Consider the following 19,421-nt stretch of genomic DNA (forward strand, 5'->3'; position numbering starts at 1 on the left):
TTGCTCGGTTTTTAACTAAAAGGAAACGTTCAAATCGCTTAAAACAGACGCGATAGCTGATTCGAACGAGTGCTGTTCAACGGCGGCATCCATCTTTGTAAGTTAGGCTACAAAATCTGCTTCAAAATCCCAGCGCTGTCGTCATCGTGTAAAGCCCGCCCCAACATTTCTGATTGGTGCCTCGATTTCGGCGGATTGGAAATGAGCTTGAATGAGCTCTTTGCCAGACTAACTTTCAGAGCAAATCTAAATTTGCCGGAAGTTGTCCGGGTTTTCCCAGGCTACATTAAAGGGTTAGTTCACCCAAAAATGAAAATACTCACCCTCATGACGTTCCAAACCCATAAGACTTTTGTTCATCTTCAGAACACAAATGAAGATATTTTTAATGAAATCTGCAAGCTTTCTGTCCCTCCATTGACAGCCTATGCAACTACCACTTTCAAGCCTCAGAAAGGTGGTAGAGACATCATTAAAGTAACCCATGTGACTCCAGTGGTTTAACCCCAATTTTATAGAGCGACTGGAGTGCTTAAAATTTCCCCATACCGGCTAGGAAAAAAACCAGCAAGCTCAAACCTGGCTGTCAGAAATGTGAGGTAAAGTCACGACAAAAGAGCATCCAGCGGGACAGGACCACCGTGACTGACAACTAAATCCATTATTATTACGTGTGTAGGCCCTATATGTTCTATAAATTATGTTATTAATGCTTTGGCAATGTAAAGATTCCTTTCACCATAGCAATAAAGCAAATTGATTCTGAATCTGAGTTTTGTTTGTGCTCACACGAGAGCGCCACGACAGATGCGTGTTGTGTTGACGCGAGAGCGTTGCGTGAACGTGCATCGGAGATTAAAACTTTGTAAATAAAGTTTTTTTTAATTTTTTTTATTAACTTCATTTGTGTTCCGAAGATGAACGAAGTTCTTACTTGTTTGGAACGACATGAGGGTGAGTAATGAGCATTTTTATTTTTGGGTGAACTATCCCTTTAAACTGCCACATTAACACATAAAAAGCGGCTACCCTCAACATAATCCAAAACTCCCTAGACAAAGCAGGTAAAAGCACTGAACAGCATCTAGTTCACATACTCAGTTAAACATCAATACAATGATATCCTGTATGGGCTCTTGGAACAATATTTGTACATATAACAACATTTCTTACAGAAATCCTCTAAATACAAATGATTACTGCTACACAACTTTCCAGTGCTTTTCATATTTTAAAGAAATGACGGCAACTTGTTGCATCTCTAGAGGTGATATTCAAGTTGTCCTGCAGAAATACATTTGCCTTTATTTCATGATTTCACTATCAACATGGCCACCTTGATGAGTCTGTGTTTGCTCTTAATTTACATGACAGAGCGGGGAAGAGGCTCACATCACTCATGAGGCTACAGCCACCATTATCTACAATGGAACATCTTGCACTTGTTAGACATGGATAGCACGAATAAAGTCTGAAAGTGATGAACGCCGGACTGAAACAAATGGAGTCTAATTGCTCAAAGCACAATGTTATTTAAGAATCCAAAAGCCAAAAGAATTGTGGCAACTCAGTCACCATTATTCAAGTAAACTATTTTATATTCTTTAACGGCATACTTTGTTTGCTGATCAATGACAAGCAAAGAAAATAACCCACTTGATGCAATATGTAAAATAATTATAAAATGTCATGCATTATCTTTCAGGACCCCTCATCATGTGTGGTCTGTCTGCAGCTTTCATCATTACAAGAAATATACTTCTATGGTTAAACAGCACATTACATGGTACACCTCATCTATTGACTTACCTCTTATAAACTCTTGAGTTGCACAGGAGAGGAGAGAGTGAAACAACAAGCAGAAGGTAAAAAAGGATCTGTGTGACTTTGTCAAGGCCTCACCAGACAAGTGAAGTGGGACTGCGGCTCTTGGTTGCCTTGACGACGGATGCTTTTTCAAGCAAATCAGCCAATGAAATGCGCGCTGGTCGTCATACAAAAGGCCATGTGACTACCTGGCTGCCTCTCAGCAGGAGGAGACAAGAAACACGAGGACAAATGACGTGAATGACAGCACTATTCTATTTCTTTATACTCTTTTAAGTCTGTTTTTATGATGACTGCGGCCCCATAACTAAAGTAGATGTCTGAAATATATTTGAGGTTAAATTGGGATTGGAAGTGTTTGCCTTAAGGCTACGGAGACGAAAGATTGCCACCTAGTGGACAATTGTGAAAATTACATCAGTGGTGGACCTCTAGTTTGAAAATTATTTAATTTAAAAGTGATTTTGAAATATTAAAACACTTAGTAATTAAACCCTGAGAAATGTTTATAGTAATTAAGTATGAAATGAAAATAAATCACCACCCATACCTGAGAAAGACAGTAACGACACATACTGTATATTTGGCCCGCTTATCATTTTTGTTTTTGTTTTTATAGAGAATCATTAACTATTTCTCAAAGGACTCAGTAATGTTTGGGATCTATTCACTGTAGATGTCTCTCAGACTGACAAAACACGTCTCGATAAAACAAGTTTAAAAAGCATTAGAGATGAAAAAAGGAAAGATGTCAGTTTTTAAATAATAATTAAAAAAAAACATTACAAAACAATAAATTTGCTATATTGGCATTGTTCTGTAATAATAATAAAAAAAACTTTAGTTTTTTTTTTTTAGGTTGAGACACTAAGTGTTTATAATTAGAAATTTCCTTCTCAGTGATTTTTAAAACTATTTTTAAGAAAGAAACGAATCTTTGTTCTGTAATAGCCTAATAATAATAAAAAATAAAGAATCAAAGAAAGAAAAATAGAATCAGCGTACAATCATTTTTGTCATCAAGAGTTTGTCATCTGAAATTTCCCTCTAATTGTCAGTGATTTTATGAGAATTGAACGCTATATGGGGATTGATCTGCAATGAAAACAAATAGTTAAAAAATCAAAGAAAGAAAGAAACGATGTTATTTTTGTGTTTGCAACATAAGACAGCCCACCTGTAATGTAAGAAGGGTTGAGAGAGTGTGTTTGTTGTGTGTATTGAAACACACAGCCTGGGTTTGGGCGTGTGCTGTGGCTCACCCTCTTCTTCTTCTTCTTCTTCCCCCTACACACATACCACTCTCTCTCTCACACACACACACACACACACTGCTCGCCTATCAGTCGGCAGCTCGTTGTTTGATGTTTGTGTTGCTCGCATCTGCTTCAGAGAATCTGTAGAAGAACAAGAATAACACTAGCTGTCTAATGACGACAAATAGTTGAGAGCAACGGAGCATTGAGCGGAGCAGCGGGAAGGATGTCGACATATTATTGACTTGCTGAGTGTGGTCGAGACGAGCGAACAGCGCCGTGGATTTTGTAAGTACTAGTCCAGCTGCTGTCTTTCTATGCTGTGTGTCGTGAAGGAATAACAGCAGCAACAAAATGTTCCTGTAGACGCTGGACGGAATTATACTTTTTTTTTTTTTGCATCAAGGCGTAAATCATTTCACCAGCATCTCGAAACTGAAGAACTACTACTGTAGTGAACATGGAAAACGAAACAAATGCGTCAAATCAGTGCGCGCGCCTGAATTCCATTCATCTCTAGTTCGTTACATTGTAGCGAGCTGTGCAACTATATTCATATAGGCTACATACAGCGGTGTTGCGTAGCTATTATGGACATAATGGTCGATGCAGGAGAAATAAGTTTATTTACACCAACAGAGCAAGAAACGTTTTATAAAGACTAGTTTGTGTAGCCTACTCGAGTCTTTACGTTTTTGAAACTTATTATGTCATCACATAGATTGGTTGCCATTGTATTATAGGGCTAGCAGAGATTCACTCACTAAAATGACTACGTTGTTTACATTGCGCATCGTCTGAAAAGTCAATAAAGGTGATGTCATTGCATTTCAGCGGTAATGGGAAAAATAAAAGGGATTTATTACACGTATACATAGCCTGCCTACACACACACACACATCCCACACTATATATATATATATTAGTGTGGGACTGTGTGTGTTTTTAAATGGTGACATCCTTCCTGGTACAGTGTGATCACTATTTTCATGGGCAAAAAACGATTTTGACTCGGTAATTAAAAGTTGTTTAGCCTGACATGTGATCCAGAGCCTAAAAGCAATATAAAAGTTGTAAATTCCCAGCAGGGAAAAATAAACTGAATTTCACAGGTAAGGCGACATGACAGGTGGATGAGCTAAAAATAGATTTTCAAATGGAATACTTGATGCAGTGTCCAGTGTCCACCAGTGACAAAGCTGAACCTGATGGCTTGACTGTTGTTTTTTAACAGTGCACAGAAATTCAGATGAACCATAATTTGTTTTTGGTCTCATTAGCAAATAATAGAATAGTTGTATAATAAGATTTATTTGACTCATATTTGGTTAATTTATTAACTGCTCCATATGTAAGGATAAATTTTTTTTTTAGAAAAATTGTTTAGGAAATACTTTCGGATAAATATTCAGAAAAAAAATCCAAGCACATCTTAGATGATCAGCTGTTATATATAGGTTATTTGACGTGTAACTTCTCCTGAGGATCCATAATTTATTAAGTAGATTGTCAGAATTTCAAATCTAGTTTGAAAGGGATGAAATTATAGGTTATGAGTGAAATAGATTCTACTGGAACTGAATCAAACATTTGAACTAATAACACGAATAGACCACTAAGGGAAAGTCCTGTTGAGTTTCCTCTGCAGCCCAAAATAGATTATAGAAATCTTTTTGTCCAGTGTTACATCACTAAGGGTAATTTTATCTGTCTTAAATATTGTCAGCAAGACAAGTGCTTCCAGGAAGCACTGGTATCCTCTTCATAGATGTTGACTGGAATCCCCCCTTTACTTTTTTATTGAACGAACTCCCTGTCAGTTCTGTTTCCTTGTAAGCTTATTTTAATGTGTTCAACAGACTGTTTCAAGTGTATACGTCCTATAATGATTCATTTAAAAAAAATCTCACATTTCCTTGTTCCTTCTTGGTTTCTTTCAGTTTCTGACTCCGCAGCAGTGAGAATGACAGAATATAAGCTGGTGGTGGTAGGTGCAGGTGGTGTGGGCAAGAGTGCTCTGACCATCCAGCTCATTCAGAACCACTTTGTTGATGAATACGACCCAACCATTGAGGTAAGCCTAAAGTCAAAATGGTAGTTTCTGTCAATACCTTTGTCTCATATGTTATAGTTTATTATATGTTCAGTCATGAAATTCAGATGGCACAGGCTGATAGGTCCTTTACATGCAATCTGCAAGCAGTTACACCAATACCACATGGCACAAGATGTTTGTTATCTGCTGATCCTGCAGCCAGTGAGATTGCTTGCCTAACATTTAGATAGTTTGGTTCATTGTTTGCTCTAAGCTGGCCCTGCAGCGTGCTATCAGTGTTCCTCTGAAACCCTCTACCTCCCCCAGATCCACCTGTCTTGATCTGCTATTAGATTTATGTACAGTATGTCTGTTCATGCAGAAGCATATCTTACATGCGCATGACAGCGTGTCTGTGTATCTATTGGCAGCTCTGCAGCAGCATAGTAGATCTAGTCCGCCAAGACCAAATACATCAACATTGCCATAATCAATAACATGCCAAAACTTCTTAGAGAGTTCTCATGATTGCAAAAAAAAACAGACCTCAGTGCAGAATATAGTTCCCTAATTTCAAATAAAATAATTTATGAATAGAAAACATCAAAATTTACTCTGAGGGTAAAACATTCGCCCCACTTTGGTAAAATAGTCCACAGTTTCCACTTTCTCTTTATCAGTAACAGAATATATTTCACTGTATATTGCAGTGTCAATTGAGCAGTAAGAGAATTCACAATTAGAGCTGTCATGATTCCTCGATTAAATTCCAGTACTCGATTTTAAAAATCCTCGATTTCAATTTAATATATTTTATATGGTTTAATATACAGAATATATATATATATATCATAATGAGTGTGCTTTAATTATTTAGATGCATGTAGGTTATGTGCATCACAGAGCGGATCCATTCACAGTAAATGCTGCTCCACATGAACTGTTATCATAGCGCATCTCACACACCATCTCTGCATATGCTGTGAGTTTGGGTTGCTTATAACGTTCATCTGGGAACGCAATGTGCGCCATTTCATCAGACTTGTAAGGTAAATCATTTACAAACCTACGCCAACACAGGAGAATACATCAATATGTTTCTAAATATGCAAACTGTTCATCGCGTGAAGTTTGCATGTTTTAATGTCCACATATTCTTGTTCAGGAAATGACAGTGTTGTAGCATTTCTATTGTAAAGAAGTGGCCAAATATGTAAGATTAAGTAAACATTTCAATTCAATGCAGTTTGGCCAATTTTAAATGAGGATTTGATCATACTGTAAAGTGTAACAACAACAATCACCAAGCGTTGGCGCCCTCTGCAGGCATTTGTTATAATAAATAACGGACATAAGATGATTGTTTACTATATTATGTATATCATGCATTTTGAAAGTGTTACTCTATAAAACCATGATACTTTATTTGAATCAAATAATATTGCCTCTTACATTGGATATTTATGATCTGTTCTTCCTCAAAGGACTCATACAGGAAACAGGTGGTGATTGATGGAGAGACGTGTCTGTTAGATATCCTGGATACTGCAGGTCAGGAAGAGTACAGTGCAATGAGAGACCAGTACATGAGGACCGGAGAGGGCTTTCTCTGCGTCTTTGCCATCAACAATACCAAGTCTTTTGAGGACATTCATCAGTACAGGTTAAATGATAGGAAACACATAAGAATACATCTTTTTGTTTCTTATAATAAATATCATTATAAATGTGGATTGTTTGCACTGCTTTTTAAAGGGAACAGATTAAGAGGGTTAAAGACTCAGATGATGTGCCTATGGTGCTTGTGGGTAATAAATGTGACCTACCAGCACGCACTGTGGACACAAGACAAGCCCAGGAACTCGCCCGTAGCTACGGTATACCCTACATTGAAACCTCAGCCAAGACCAGACAGGTAAGAAACATTTCAGTTGTATTCTGTTGTATAACCAATCATTTTGACAATAAAGTATCAAGCTGTCCACATTTCATTGCATGGCTGAATGCATATGTGTATGTGTGTTTCTGATTAGGGAGTGGAAGATGCCTTTTACACACTCGTCCGTGAAATCAGGCAGCATAAGTTGAGGAAACTGAACCCGCCAGATGACAACGGCCAAGACTGTATGAACTGCCGCTGTGTAGTGTCATGATCTGGTAAATTCCTTTATTCTGTTAGCGGGTGTCCCTATTATGCTTTCTTAGATGTCACTTTTCATGTTGTGTGTAATATAGCTGTTTGTGAATGTAAAATGTCTGCAAAGTTTCAAAGATCATTTCAGTGCACGATAAATGGAGTTATGTCTCCTAAAAGAAAGAACCGATTCTGAAGTCTTACTTCCTCCATAAACTTATGTAGGTTTGTAACAAATTTGCATCTTCATTGCCTGCCCGCGAACCACATCCACTTTGACCCGCCCTCAAACACTGTATTTGTAGCTGAGGCCTGGAAGAGTTTGGTTCTTGTTGTCGATATGTCGAGATGCTATTTTCTGCTCTGCGAAAGCAAACCCACTTTGCATGCACTCCCAATGAATGAATCCATGGGCTCGAATTGATACGGTAAAACCGACACCCTTGATACTGTTCGTATCACTGTGTATACAAGTGGAGGAGATGAAATTCAGAAATGGTAATGGGCATTTAGTTTCCAACACACGCTGTAAGCAGTAGACCAATCAGAACAGACTGGGCCATCTGACCTGACAGCAGAGTAGGCTCCCAGAAAGGAGGGGTTTAGAGATCATTTATCAAACCGTTTCAGACACTGAGAAAAGAGGTGATGCTTCAATGCATATATGAGAAAATTAAGGTTAGCTCTCCCAAAAATTCTGTCATTAAAAATTACTCACCCTCATGTCGTTTCAAACCCGTAAGACTTTCGTTCATCTTTAGAACACAAATGAAGATATTTGTAATAAAATCTGAGCGATTTTTGTCCCTCCATTGAGAGCTACGCAACTACCAATTTGAAGCTTCAAAAAGTTCATAAGGAGATCTTATTGAATCTATGTGAATTGAGCGGGTTAATCCAAATTTTCTCGATCGCTTTATATGATGAACAGATTGAATTTAGGCTTTTATTCACTTATAAACATTCATCACTTCACACATCAGTTGTGGTAAACAGAAGCTCAAGCATGTTCGCTTGACGTGCGATAATCAATGTTACGCATGTTCAGTTGAGCTTCTGTTTATACTCGCTGATCATTGTTTATATGTGAATAAAAGCCTAAATTCAATCTGTTCATCATAATCCATCGAGTCTCTTCAAAAAATGTTGACTAAACCGCTCAATTCATATGGATTCGTTTTACGATCTCTTTATGAACTTTTTGAAGCATCGAAGTGGTAATTGCGTAGCTGTCTCTCAGATTTCATTAAAAAGTATCTTAATTTGTGTTCCGAAGATCTTAAAGTCTAAAGGCTGATTTATACTTTTGCGTCGGACCTGCGCCGGAGCCTCTACGCTATAGACTACACGTTGGTTTTCATTTATACTTCTGCGTCGTTGTCCGCGTTGACGCGCAATTACACATGCAGAGGGAGCATGTAAAAGCCGGGGAGCGGGTCTAGCAGACCAATCACAGCGCTTGCGGTGCGCGTAGAATTGACGCGTTGTTACATTTTTGGAGAGGTGCACGTCAGGGTACGCCGAAGGGTACGCGCGCTACACACAGAACAAGCTACGGCGTGAGTTCGACGCAGAAGTATAAATTGGGCTTAACGGGTTTGGAACGACATGAGGGTGAGTAATTAATGACAGAATTTAATTTTTTTTGGGTGAACTAACCCTTTAAAGTGTTTTGTTGTTGTTGTTGTTGTTTTACCTGCGTGTAAACCAATTGTAGCTGACCTCCAAAACAAAATTAGGAACCATTACAATATACTAAATGAGGCACTTATATGATCCAACCATGGCTATATGACACAAATCTCTCAATAACATAAATATACAAATATTCATGAATAATTAAACGTTTGTGTAGTGCTCCTCATGTGTACTCAGTTCTCTCCTTCTCTTTGCAGTGAAAGTGCATGGCGTGGCTTTGGAAGCAGTGCAGCCCTACAGACCACAAACACTGCAACACCTACACAGATGCTGGACGTTTAGAGCAGACTGTGTAAAAGGGAAATCTTTATTCTGGCAGCCCTGCAGTCTTCTTAGGGATGTTCCCATCGCTCTCCTCTACTGGAGAGGAAAGAAGTTGTACCTCATTTTAATGGTCTCAACACTGGAGTTGCTATACGACTGGATGAGCGCTGTCACACTTAAATATATTTACATTAAACAAACTATTTACTCTTAACTGGAAGTAATAGCTCAGAAAATAACCTCTCATATTGCTTTGTCAGATGTGTATGTTAGAAAAACACTTTACGAGACGGAGAGGAGAATTACTACATCAGTTAGATTAGCATATGTCTGGATGTGAGGAAGATTTGTATTGTCATTTGCTTAGAAGAAGTCTATCCTAATAAAATGTACTTAATTCATTACGTTCTCTTGCAAAGAGAATAGTCATATGCAGTGTGTGTATCACAAGTTACAGTGCAATAGATTGCGATTAGAAGGTACATCTCCGATAGGACATGCTATGGAATCGCATTTATTCTTTGTTAGCCTTTTTGAATTTGAATGGCCCTCAGGGTCTTTGAATTGTGGCTTGATTAAATACCCAGATGTGATGCTTTACATTTACATTATTAGACAAATGCATCACAAATAATTGCATTGGCTAAAGAAGACAAATAAATTAAGGTCTCTTCAAAAAAAAAAAAAAACCTTTTCTTGTTGGAAAATGAATGCAAACCTACTATAAACTTCAAAGCTTGGACTGAAAAGCTTTTGTTGATATTGCCAGCACTGGGCAGTTCCCATGTTCAGGGCATACGCTTGAAACTTTGAAGTCAAACAACAAGTACATTTAGGAAGTACATTTTACATCATGTTTGTGTCAATAAGGAGTAATATACTGTACTTCTATCAGACATCAGATTGCTTGTATTATACACTTATTGTAAATCATCATGTAAATACATCATTATAAATTATCATATGATGGGACCTTCATTCCGTTAGATTTCAAATCCAAACAAAGGTCTTTCGATTTAATTTACGTGAATCAGATGAACACAGTGTCTTTGACTATGAGTGTCTTCTCTTTCTGGCTGAAATGATGATTTTGCTCGATAAAGATTGCAGAGTGTTTTGTTCCTTTGAAGTCTATTGATTGTTCTCAAGGACATACATGGGCGGATATGATTCTCCCTTTAAATCACATGTCTGTAGCTATGGATATGACCTTCAAGGGTTTCTATCAGAATGCTGTGGGCATCCAGATCGTTTTGATGGATTTAGCTCCTCTGCCACAGTGTAATGTGGGTTTATCACGTGGTGTGATGGCTGCCACGACTTACTGAATATTGTTGTACATTAATATTGTTAATGTCCATTTTCCATGACACTCTTATTAACATTATGTAAAATACACACATACATGACCTCGAATTATATAGGACCTCTATGTTATTCTGTTTTATGTCATAAGCAAAATGCTGCTACTAAATCTTTTTCATGGAGTTTTTTTTTTTTTTTTTTTTTTTTTACAACAACAATAGCAGAACACAGCGTTATAGTACAGAAGAAATGGCAAAAGGCTGTGTTGGCTCTGGTATTTAAATAATTACCTTTTTTGAAGTAATTAATACTTTTTTTTAAGAAGTTGTTCTTATTTTGTGTCTATGGTGTGCAGGCAACACTGAATTTCATTTTAACAATCTGTCATTATAGATTTGTGCCTACCATTATGATTATTGTGTAAAGAAAGTGTCAAATAAAGAAGCTTGCTTTGATTTCCTGAACATCTGTTTTACATTTGAATATTTAAACATCTTTAAAAGTCGAATTTCACCTAGTCACTACATCCTGAATATGGATTTTTAAAGTTTAAAAATTATTAATGTAGCAAAACTGTAGTAAAGTAGAACCTACACTTCAACCAATGAAGTGCAACCTCTGCGTTCTGCGTCATCAGTCATCTGACCGGAAGTGAAGTAATGCAAGTTCAGCCGAGATTTCCTTGTTTGTTATGGATGCGATGATTTGGTCTTTATGAGTTTACGTCCATAACAAAACTATATGATTTAACTGGTACAATCTTTTTTTAAGTAATATATTACTTCATAATCACTGTAAACATGACGACAATGAACGAAAATTCTCTACGGAAAGTCCTGGCGAAGGTAACTTATGTTAAACACTTGCGTACCAGAGAAGATGTTTACAAAGTGTTTTACGTGTTCTGGGTAATGTTTTTCTGTGTACACAGATTTATAAATACAGGGATCTGACCGCACGCGACTTAAACGTGACGTCTCACTATAAAGATCTTAAACCTGTGTTGGACCACTACGGTAAACTTCAAACACATTTACAAATGTTTAAATGCCATTTTTAAATGTTAAAGCACTTAACATTTACTTTTAATAAAGATAACATGAACATAAAAAGTTCGCAAGGTTTTAAATTTGACTGTATGAAGTAATTTATACTTTTGTTTTCATTTTTACTTATGTGTATACCAATTGAAATCAGCTCAATTTGTACTACGAATATATTTTCCTGGCCTGCACTCATTTAGCATTTTTTTATTTTAGTGTTCAATGATGGCTCTACCAAAGAGCTGCTGAGTCTCACAGGAACGGTGCCAGTAAACTACCGAGGTATAGAGACACTGCTTTCAAAGAAGTTTCTCCACTCTTCATCCAGCTGTATCCAGATGAATAAAGTCCTTATGTTGAACCCTTTTCCCTATTTAATATGTTCCTCTTCTATAGGAAATGTGTACAACATTCCCATCTGCCTGTGGCTTCTTGACTCGTATCCCTACAACCCTCCCATCTGTTTTGTCAAACCCACAAGTGCCATGATGATAAAACCCGGGAAACACGTTGATGCCAATGGAAAGATTTACCTCCCATACCTGCATGAATGGAAACCTGTAAGTGTTTTGTTTTTTTAATCTTTGTGTTTAATTCAGGAGGGCGTAAACTCATGCATCTTTCATTTGCTTTGGTCTTCTCTTCTTTAGCCCCAGTCTAATTTGTTGGGACTGATCCAGGTGATGATTGTAGTGTTTGGAGAGGAACCACCAGTCTTCTCACGGCCCAGCACTCAGGCAACTTTCCCGGCAGCAGGCCCACCTAATAGTAAGCATATATATACTTGCGTCTGATTGTTTTGGTTCAGCGCAATATATTGGATCTGATAGATAATGTATTTTAAGATTTAGGTTAGTATTTGACTTCGGGCATCAGCAATAATTTCATTTTTCTTTCCAGCTTCCTACATGCCAAGCACACCAGGCTTGCCTTATAGTCAAGGACACTCTGCTAATCCAGGGTAAGTGCTTTCAGTGTGCAAGTCACAAATCTTGACCGTATGGTCTTCCAGTTGACTATGTACACAAAAGTTTAAAGTGTTTTTTTTTGTGTGTGTGTGGAAAAATATAATACTTTTGAGCAAGGATGCATTAAATTGATCAAAAGTGACAATAAAGACATTTATAATGCAACAAAAGATATATTTTGAATGTTCTATTCATCAAAGAACTAAAAAAAGATGTATAGAAAACTGTTATTTTAAATACCGGTAGTAATAATATTAAAATATTACTGTTTTTACTATATTTTTGTTCCTATAAATGCAGCCTTGATGAGTATGAGAGAATTATTATTATTTTTTAAATCGTACTGACCCCAAACTGTAGTTTATTTATTAGACATCTACCACAGATCAGTGATCTTGTTACGTGAGACAGCAAAAACACAACATTTTTCTCATCTGATTTGGGCCTCTTTCATATGTGGTTCTAAATCCAATACATATCAGATATCTGGTCATCTGACCTATGTCTAAACACTTAAATCCGATCCTCCTCTTATTTCACAATATTTCATCATTGATATCCATTGTAACAGAATGTTTTGGTCACACTTTATATAAGGTGTCCTTAACTACTATGTACTTATCAAAAAATAAATAGTTTTGGTGATACGGGTAGGTTTAAGGGAGGGTTACTGTGTAAAGTGAGGGTCAACAGTGTAATTACTGCTGTCACTACATAGACGTATTTTTAAAAATAAGTACAATGTAAGAACATGTATGTATACAATAAGTGCATTGTATTAAATAATTAATTTATATGGTAATACATGGTAGTTAAAGACACCTAATTTAAAGTGGGACAATCAAGCATGCATTTTGCAGCAAAAATACATTTATTTTTATACCAGCATTAAAAGATTAGAGCATAATGCTGCCGGAAAGTGGAATTCGAGGGCCAGAGACAGAGTTGAGAACCCCTGCTGTAAATCAAAATACACACTTGCTGAAAGCACCATCAATTTCTCTAGAGACTCATGAAAATCTTGCGATACACTCAAGGCTGTTTTTTTTTTTTGGCACGTAGGAATTAATAATTGTATTAAATTAGTGAGCAGAATTGGCAAACTCCAGTATAATACATGGAATGAGTGAACACATCTCCAGTATTTCCAGGAGAGAATAGCAGGAAAAGAACGAACTTCAGACGAATACGAGTTCCTATAACGAATCATGAATAGAATCGTATTTTCCTTCTTTGGAGAATTATTTGGATTCACTGGATTAAAAACAGTTAACAGTGTAACTACAAATGTTAATTAAATGCTTTAATGCACCATCATGTATGAACATTATAAGTATATTGTATCAAATGTTTAAGTACATAGTAGTTAAGGTCTACCTGATATAAAGCGTGACCATATTTTATTTTCTGTCTGTCAGGGGATTTCAGGGCTACCCTTATCCTGCAGCAGCTTCTGGATACCCCTCTTCCGGGTCCTCTCTCTATACCCAGGTGTCGCCTATTACTACAGTGGGTGAGCAATAGTAGTGACATCTCAGAAACCAAGAATCAAAAGAAACTAATGCATTTCTAATCTTGTATCCGTCTCAAAAACAAGTACACTACCACTTGGGTTAGTAAGATTTAAAAAATAAAATAAATTAATACTTTTTTTTCCCAGCAAGGATAGATTAAATTGATCAAAAGTGACAGTAAAGTCATTTATAATATTATATAATATTTCTTCAAAGAAAACGGTCACAGCCGAAACGTTTGTTAACTTTTGTTAACTTTATCTCCTGTTTACAATAAAAGATTTTTAGAGTGCAGACCTTTTTTGCATTTTCAAGGGGAAAAAATGCATCATAGTTTACCACGGAAATATCAAGTGGTTTTCAACATTGATAATAATAAGAAATATTTCTTTAGCACCAAATCAGCTTATTAGAATAATTTCTGAAGGATCATGTGACACTGAAGACTGGAGTAATGAAGCTGAAAAATCAGCTTTGCAAATACAAGAACAGGGTGGCCGCGGGTCCTTAAAAAGTCTTAAATAAAGTTTTCCTAATAAAAGGCCTTAAAAAGTATTAAAATGTCTTAAATTCAGATTCGATGGGTCTTAAATATTTCTGGTCACATTACCGCTAACATTTCTCCAGTTTGACGGACCCAATGTCCGTCAAATAACCAGTGAAGCATCGAAGCGGGAAAATTCACGTTTATTTTTACGTTTCTGTCAATCTGAGGTGTTGTTGCTGCAACGCGTTGCTATGGGTTGCGTCACTTGCGTCAAGTTTGTTGTGTCTTGCTTCGGACGAGGGTCTAAAACTCTGGAGTAATGTATGGACGGCAGGCGTAACCGTAGCAAAAGTTATGTTTTAAAATGACAATGCACTAGTGTAAACATAGGTATTCCACAGTCTGCTCGGGAACTGATGTTCTCGAGCCAAATATAGTTATTTCAGTGAGTATATTGCTCGACGGCAGGAAGGAATGAACAAAACGTTTTTTTTTTTTTTTAATAATAAAAGGTAGTGCGTCGATTCAATGAAAAATATTACAGAATTCATTGAAGCCTGTTTGTAATGTATAATACACCGACCAATCGTTATCTGGCACAAGAAGTTAAAAATTTCATTAGACAATGTGAAGTGGAGCGGTAATTTTCCAGTCATTCATAAATCGTTTGAAAATAGATGGACAAACGAATTAACATTTATGAAGTGATCTGAATTAAACAATGGATGTTAATTGACTACAAAGCACTGCACAAAACCAGCACCAAAAGTCACATTACTGGTAAGTAGGTCTAGTATTAAAGTCACTTTTTATTTAGTCTATGTATATTGATGCGTTTACCATTTAATCAAACTATCATAGTTGGTTAAATGAAACACAGGCGCGACCTACAGGCCTATTGTGTGTAGTCTCTTATGTGATCAAGCCTGCATTTATTTGATCAAAAATACAGAAAAATATTATTACCATTTAAAATGTTTTTCTATTTTAAAAATATCATTTATTTCTGTGATACAAAGCTGGATTTTCAACAGCCATAACTCCAGTCTTCAGTGTCACATGATTTTTCAGAATGTCAGAAACAGTTTTTTTTTTAACCTGTGATACTTTTTTCAGGATTCATTGATGAATAAAAAGTTTAAAAGAACAGTATTTAATTAAAATAGAAAGTCTTTACTGTCACTTTTGATCAATTTAGCACATATCAAAAAATAGCCCATTATTTATTTGAATTTTTTTAAAGAAAAAAAATATTACTGACCCCAAACTTTTGAACGGTCGTGTATATTGGTACAAAATATTTCTATTTTAAATAAATTTCTTTTTTTAACTCAGAATCCTGAAAAAAGTATCAAAGGTTATAAGTATATTATAAATTGTGGAAATATTTCACAATATTACAGTTTTTTCTGTATTTTAGATAAAATAAATGCAGCCTTGATGAGCATAAAAGGCTTCTTTCAAAAACATTAGTGTCCAAACTTTTGGCCGGTACATATATTTTATATATATATATATACACACATATATATATACTGTGTATATATATATATATATATATATATGCCGCTTTTTACATTTGAGCCCCTGAGGAACTCTCTGCACGTCCCTGATAAACAGCGATTGATAATGTAATTCTGGTAGCGCTGTTGAGACTCGCTGCCTGTCTCTGTGAGAGATTTTATAGTGAGAAATCAAAACAAATGAGCATAACAGCACACATAAAAAAACTCACAGAAGATAAAACATACTACAGTAAAAACTCAATGTTTAGTTTTTTGTTTATTAAATATCATATAGTTAAGTAACAACATGACGGGAGCTATTTTGCTGAATCTTCTCACGATTACAAATGTTAGATTGATTCATATTGATTCATACATTGAAGCAGTTCATATTAAATTACTTCAATTACTTAGGTTAAACATTAAATATTACATATACGCATGTAATAGAATGTGTATTTTCATCACAGGTTTGGTCTTAAATTTTATTCAAAGTGGCATTTAAAAGGTCTTAAAAAGTCTTGAATTTAACTTGTTTATATCTGTAGACACCCTGAAGAACACATTTTAACATATATTCAAATAGAAAACAGTTATTTTAAACTGTAATAATATTTCTCAATATTATTGTTTTTACTGTATTTTTGATCAAATAAATGCAGCCTTGTTGAGCAACTTAAAGGGGTCATAAAATGCCATTTTTGTACAAGCAAAATATGATTCTTTAGGGTCTAAATTAAAAGTTTGTAATATACTTTAATTAAAAATTCTCATTAGTATTGTAAGAAAACACTTATTTTACCTGGTCAAAAACAGCTCTGTTTTCAGCACGCCGTTTCAGTGTATATGAGTTTAAATGATAATGAGCTTTGCTCACCCCGCCTCTCTGTTCTATGCGTACACCGTTTGAACACAATAACACAATAACCATAACGCGTTGTTCAGTATAAACGTGGGATTATGAATTATATTGAGAACGTCATACATAGAAAACATGCCGTAATGTACCCTGACTGAGTGTAAACCTTAGACGCATTCATTGTGAAGCGTGCAGCTAGCGATTTGCAAAGATTAATATAAATATTAATATAAAGTTTAATAAAACGTTACACTCACTTCAGTTCTTCTGGAGGTTCAGCAGGAACACGAATATCTGGTACCGATCCTTTATTCAGGAGCAGCTTCTTAGCAAAACCAGCTTTATACCTCCTCGTTTATAAAGCAGTCTGGTGTGTGAAATGATTTGCGCAAACATGAAAGCATTGACGTTGCTCGTGGGGAATATTCCCTTCGAAAACAAACTCAGCCACTGCGTCTTCAGCGGTTCGGATTTAGGAACATTAAAATGACTGCTGTGTTCGTTATTACACCCAAGAACAGAACACCACAATCGCTTAGACGCCATTCTGCTCATAGACAGTGCTCCAGCATATCAACAATGACCGCGCCGGTCCGCGCAGACTATGATTGACAGCTCGCGCACGAGCGAGGGCGGGTCTGTGTTGAAACGATGCTGTCAATCAACAATCGTGGGAGGGGCTTCCGAGCGTGTGACGTCACAAAATCGAACGGCTCAATTTGAGGCAGGGGAAAACATATAAGGAGGTTAAAACAAAAACACTGGATGGATTTTTATCATTTTATGATGGTTGTGTACAGGCACTGCCAACACACATTTCAGTACAATCAACTTGTAAAAGTGCATGTACCATTATATGACCCCTTTAAGACACTACTTTTAAGAACATTATTAAATCTTACCAACCAAAAACTTTTCAACAAAAGTTAATAAGTGAACAAACTTATTCCAAAAAACTCTACTTTCAAACCCCTGCAAATATTTTTGCTGCGTTTCAGGGCCCACTCGTGATGGTACCATCGGAGAGGACACAATCCGTGCATCTTTGGTGTCTGCGGTCAGTGACAAATTGCGCTGGCGGATGAAAGAAGAGATGGATCGAGCACAGGCAGAGCTGGATGCCCTGAAAAGGACAGAGGAGGACCTGAAGAGAGGCCACCAGAAGCTGGAGGAGATGGTGACCAAACTAGACCTGGAGATGGTACAAGAGAAACATTCGTAATTGTACAGCTACAGTTGAAATGATCAAATCAGTCTGATTTGTTGTTGATGATACTCAGATAATAGTGACTGAAGCTTATAACACTACTAATTTATACAATCTAATAAGTCACTTTTTTAACAAGGTATCTGCCTGAAAGCATTGTACTTTTAAATATTTTATAAAATGTATAAATAAAACACGTTCTTTCCATTGAATCACAGGCTGATGTGGACAAAAACATTGATAGCCTCAAGCAGAAAGATGAGGAGCTGACTGTTGCCCTGGAGAGAATGCAGAACCAATCTGAGGACAATGACCTCGATGATGTGATTGTGCCGACCGCTCCTCTTTATAAGCAGATTCTGAACCTCTACGCTGAAGAAAACGCCATAGAAGACACTATCTTCTACTTGGGTGAAGCGTTACGCAGAGATGTCATTGACTTGGATGTCTTCCTCAAGGTTAGTCAACAGCCCTTTTTGTCATTGTCTTGTTGTCTAAGCTAAAACACAATATTTGAAATATATTAATGTGAATATCCTGTTGTGTGCAGCATGTGCGCCTTCTCTCCAGAAAACAGTTCCAGTTGCGGGCCTTGATGCAGAAGGCCCGGAAAGTAGCAGGCCTCAGTGACCTGTACTGACCTGCCCAAATAAATCATTCTCCCTCTCAGTTATACCACGTGGTGAACTAAATCACAGGCTTTGTGATGTGAAAGGTGATTGTAATTTACCCAGGACCTAAAGCCCAAATCTCTGTGAAACCGAGAGATTGAAGTTTACATTCATAGCATCTGTAGACAACAAGTGCAATGAATATATCTTTGTTAAAAAATATATATATATAAAAAATAGTGACTTTTAAGGTTCTTAACTTTGTCGAGAGGGAAACAAAGACAGGGAAATCAAACAGTTGCAAGAGACAATTTTTGCTCAGCTTAAGAGTTTAGCATAGCCTTACAAAAACAGCAATCGTTGCACTTTTTGTAACTCGTGCCTCATATTCTTCTAAAGTGTCTTTTCAGATACAGGGTAAAGCTAAAGAAGTATGGGAATGACATTCAATATGCTCAACCTGAATGTTAGTCTTATTTTTATATTGTTTAATCTCAAAATAGTACCTGTAACTGAATAATTCTCTTAAAATCAGCACTTTGTTTTATTTTTAGATAAGTTAGTAAACCAATCTACTTTAACATCTCAGAATCTAATTGTATCATTGTTAATGCTTAATGCAATAAAGCATTTTTGCAGTTCTACTTGTGATAACAGTTGTTATGCAGCCAGTTTACATGAATGTACTTGGTTGAACTGCAAGCATAT

At 36.4% G+C, this 19,421-nt stretch overlaps 2 protein-coding genes across 2 annotated transcripts; both read left to right on the forward strand.

The window, feature by feature from the left end:
- The first annotated feature begins 3,232 nt into the window (after positions 1 to 3,232).
- hrasb (HRas proto-oncogene, GTPase b) lies at positions 3,233 to 9,904 on the forward strand. The gene is made up of 6 exons (XM_056259046.1): positions 3,233 to 3,371; positions 5,024 to 5,157; positions 6,603 to 6,781; positions 6,874 to 7,033; positions 7,152 to 7,275; positions 9,148 to 9,904. The coding sequence occupies exons 2-5, from the start codon at positions 5,047 to 5,049 to the stop codon at positions 7,269 to 7,271; spliced, it is 570 nt and encodes a 189-aa protein (XP_056115021.1). The 5' UTR covers positions 3,233 to 3,371; positions 5,024 to 5,046; the 3' UTR covers positions 7,272 to 7,275; positions 9,148 to 9,904.
- Positions 9,905 to 11,185: 1,281 nt separating this feature from the next.
- On the forward strand, positions 11,186 to 18,892 carry tsg101b (tumor susceptibility 101b). The gene is made up of 10 exons (XM_056259062.1): positions 11,186 to 11,364; positions 11,451 to 11,535; positions 11,779 to 11,844; positions 11,959 to 12,122; positions 12,213 to 12,330; positions 12,463 to 12,523; positions 13,949 to 14,043; positions 17,894 to 18,096; positions 18,321 to 18,560; positions 18,653 to 18,892. Exons 1-10 carry the CDS (start codon positions 11,320 to 11,322, stop codon positions 18,740 to 18,742), a joined length of 1,167 nt encoding a protein of 388 aa, XP_056115037.1. The 5' UTR covers positions 11,186 to 11,319; the 3' UTR covers positions 18,743 to 18,892.
- Positions 18,893 to 19,421: the final 529 nt, after the last annotated feature.

This window comes from Rhinichthys klamathensis, unplaced genomic scaffold (genome assembly GCF_029890125.1).
Source record: "Rhinichthys klamathensis goyatoka isolate OS25496 unplaced genomic scaffold, OSU_Roscu_1.1 h1tg000161l_1, whole genome shotgun sequence".
NCBI lineage: Eukaryota > Metazoa > Chordata > Actinopteri > Cypriniformes > Leuciscidae > Rhinichthys > Rhinichthys klamathensis.

Bases quoted from the DNA above. Each gene is read 5' to 3' on its own strand.
- hrasb (XM_056259046.1), top strand. From the start codon at position 5,047: ATGACAGAATATAAGCTGGTGGTGGTAGGTGCAGGTGGTGTGGGCAAG. The intron at 6,782-6,873 runs GTTAAATGATAG...TGCTTTTTAAAG, and splicing joins GAGGACATTCATCAGTACAG to GGAACAGATTAAGAGGGTTA. The intron at 7,034-7,151 runs GTAAGAAACATT...GTTTCTGATTAG, and splicing joins CCTCAGCCAAGACCAGACAG to GGAGTGGAAGATGCCTTTTA.
- tsg101b (XM_056259062.1), top strand. From the start codon at position 11,320: ATGACGACAATGAACGAAAATTCTCTACGGAAAGTCCTGGCGAAG. The intron at 12,123-12,212 runs GTAAGTGTTTTG...TCTCTTCTTTAG, and splicing joins ACCTGCATGAATGGAAACCT to CCCCAGTCTAATTTGTTGGG. The intron at 12,524-13,948 runs GTAAGTGCTTTC...TCTGTCTGTCAG, and splicing joins GGACACTCTGCTAATCCAGG to GGGATTTCAGGGCTACCCTT.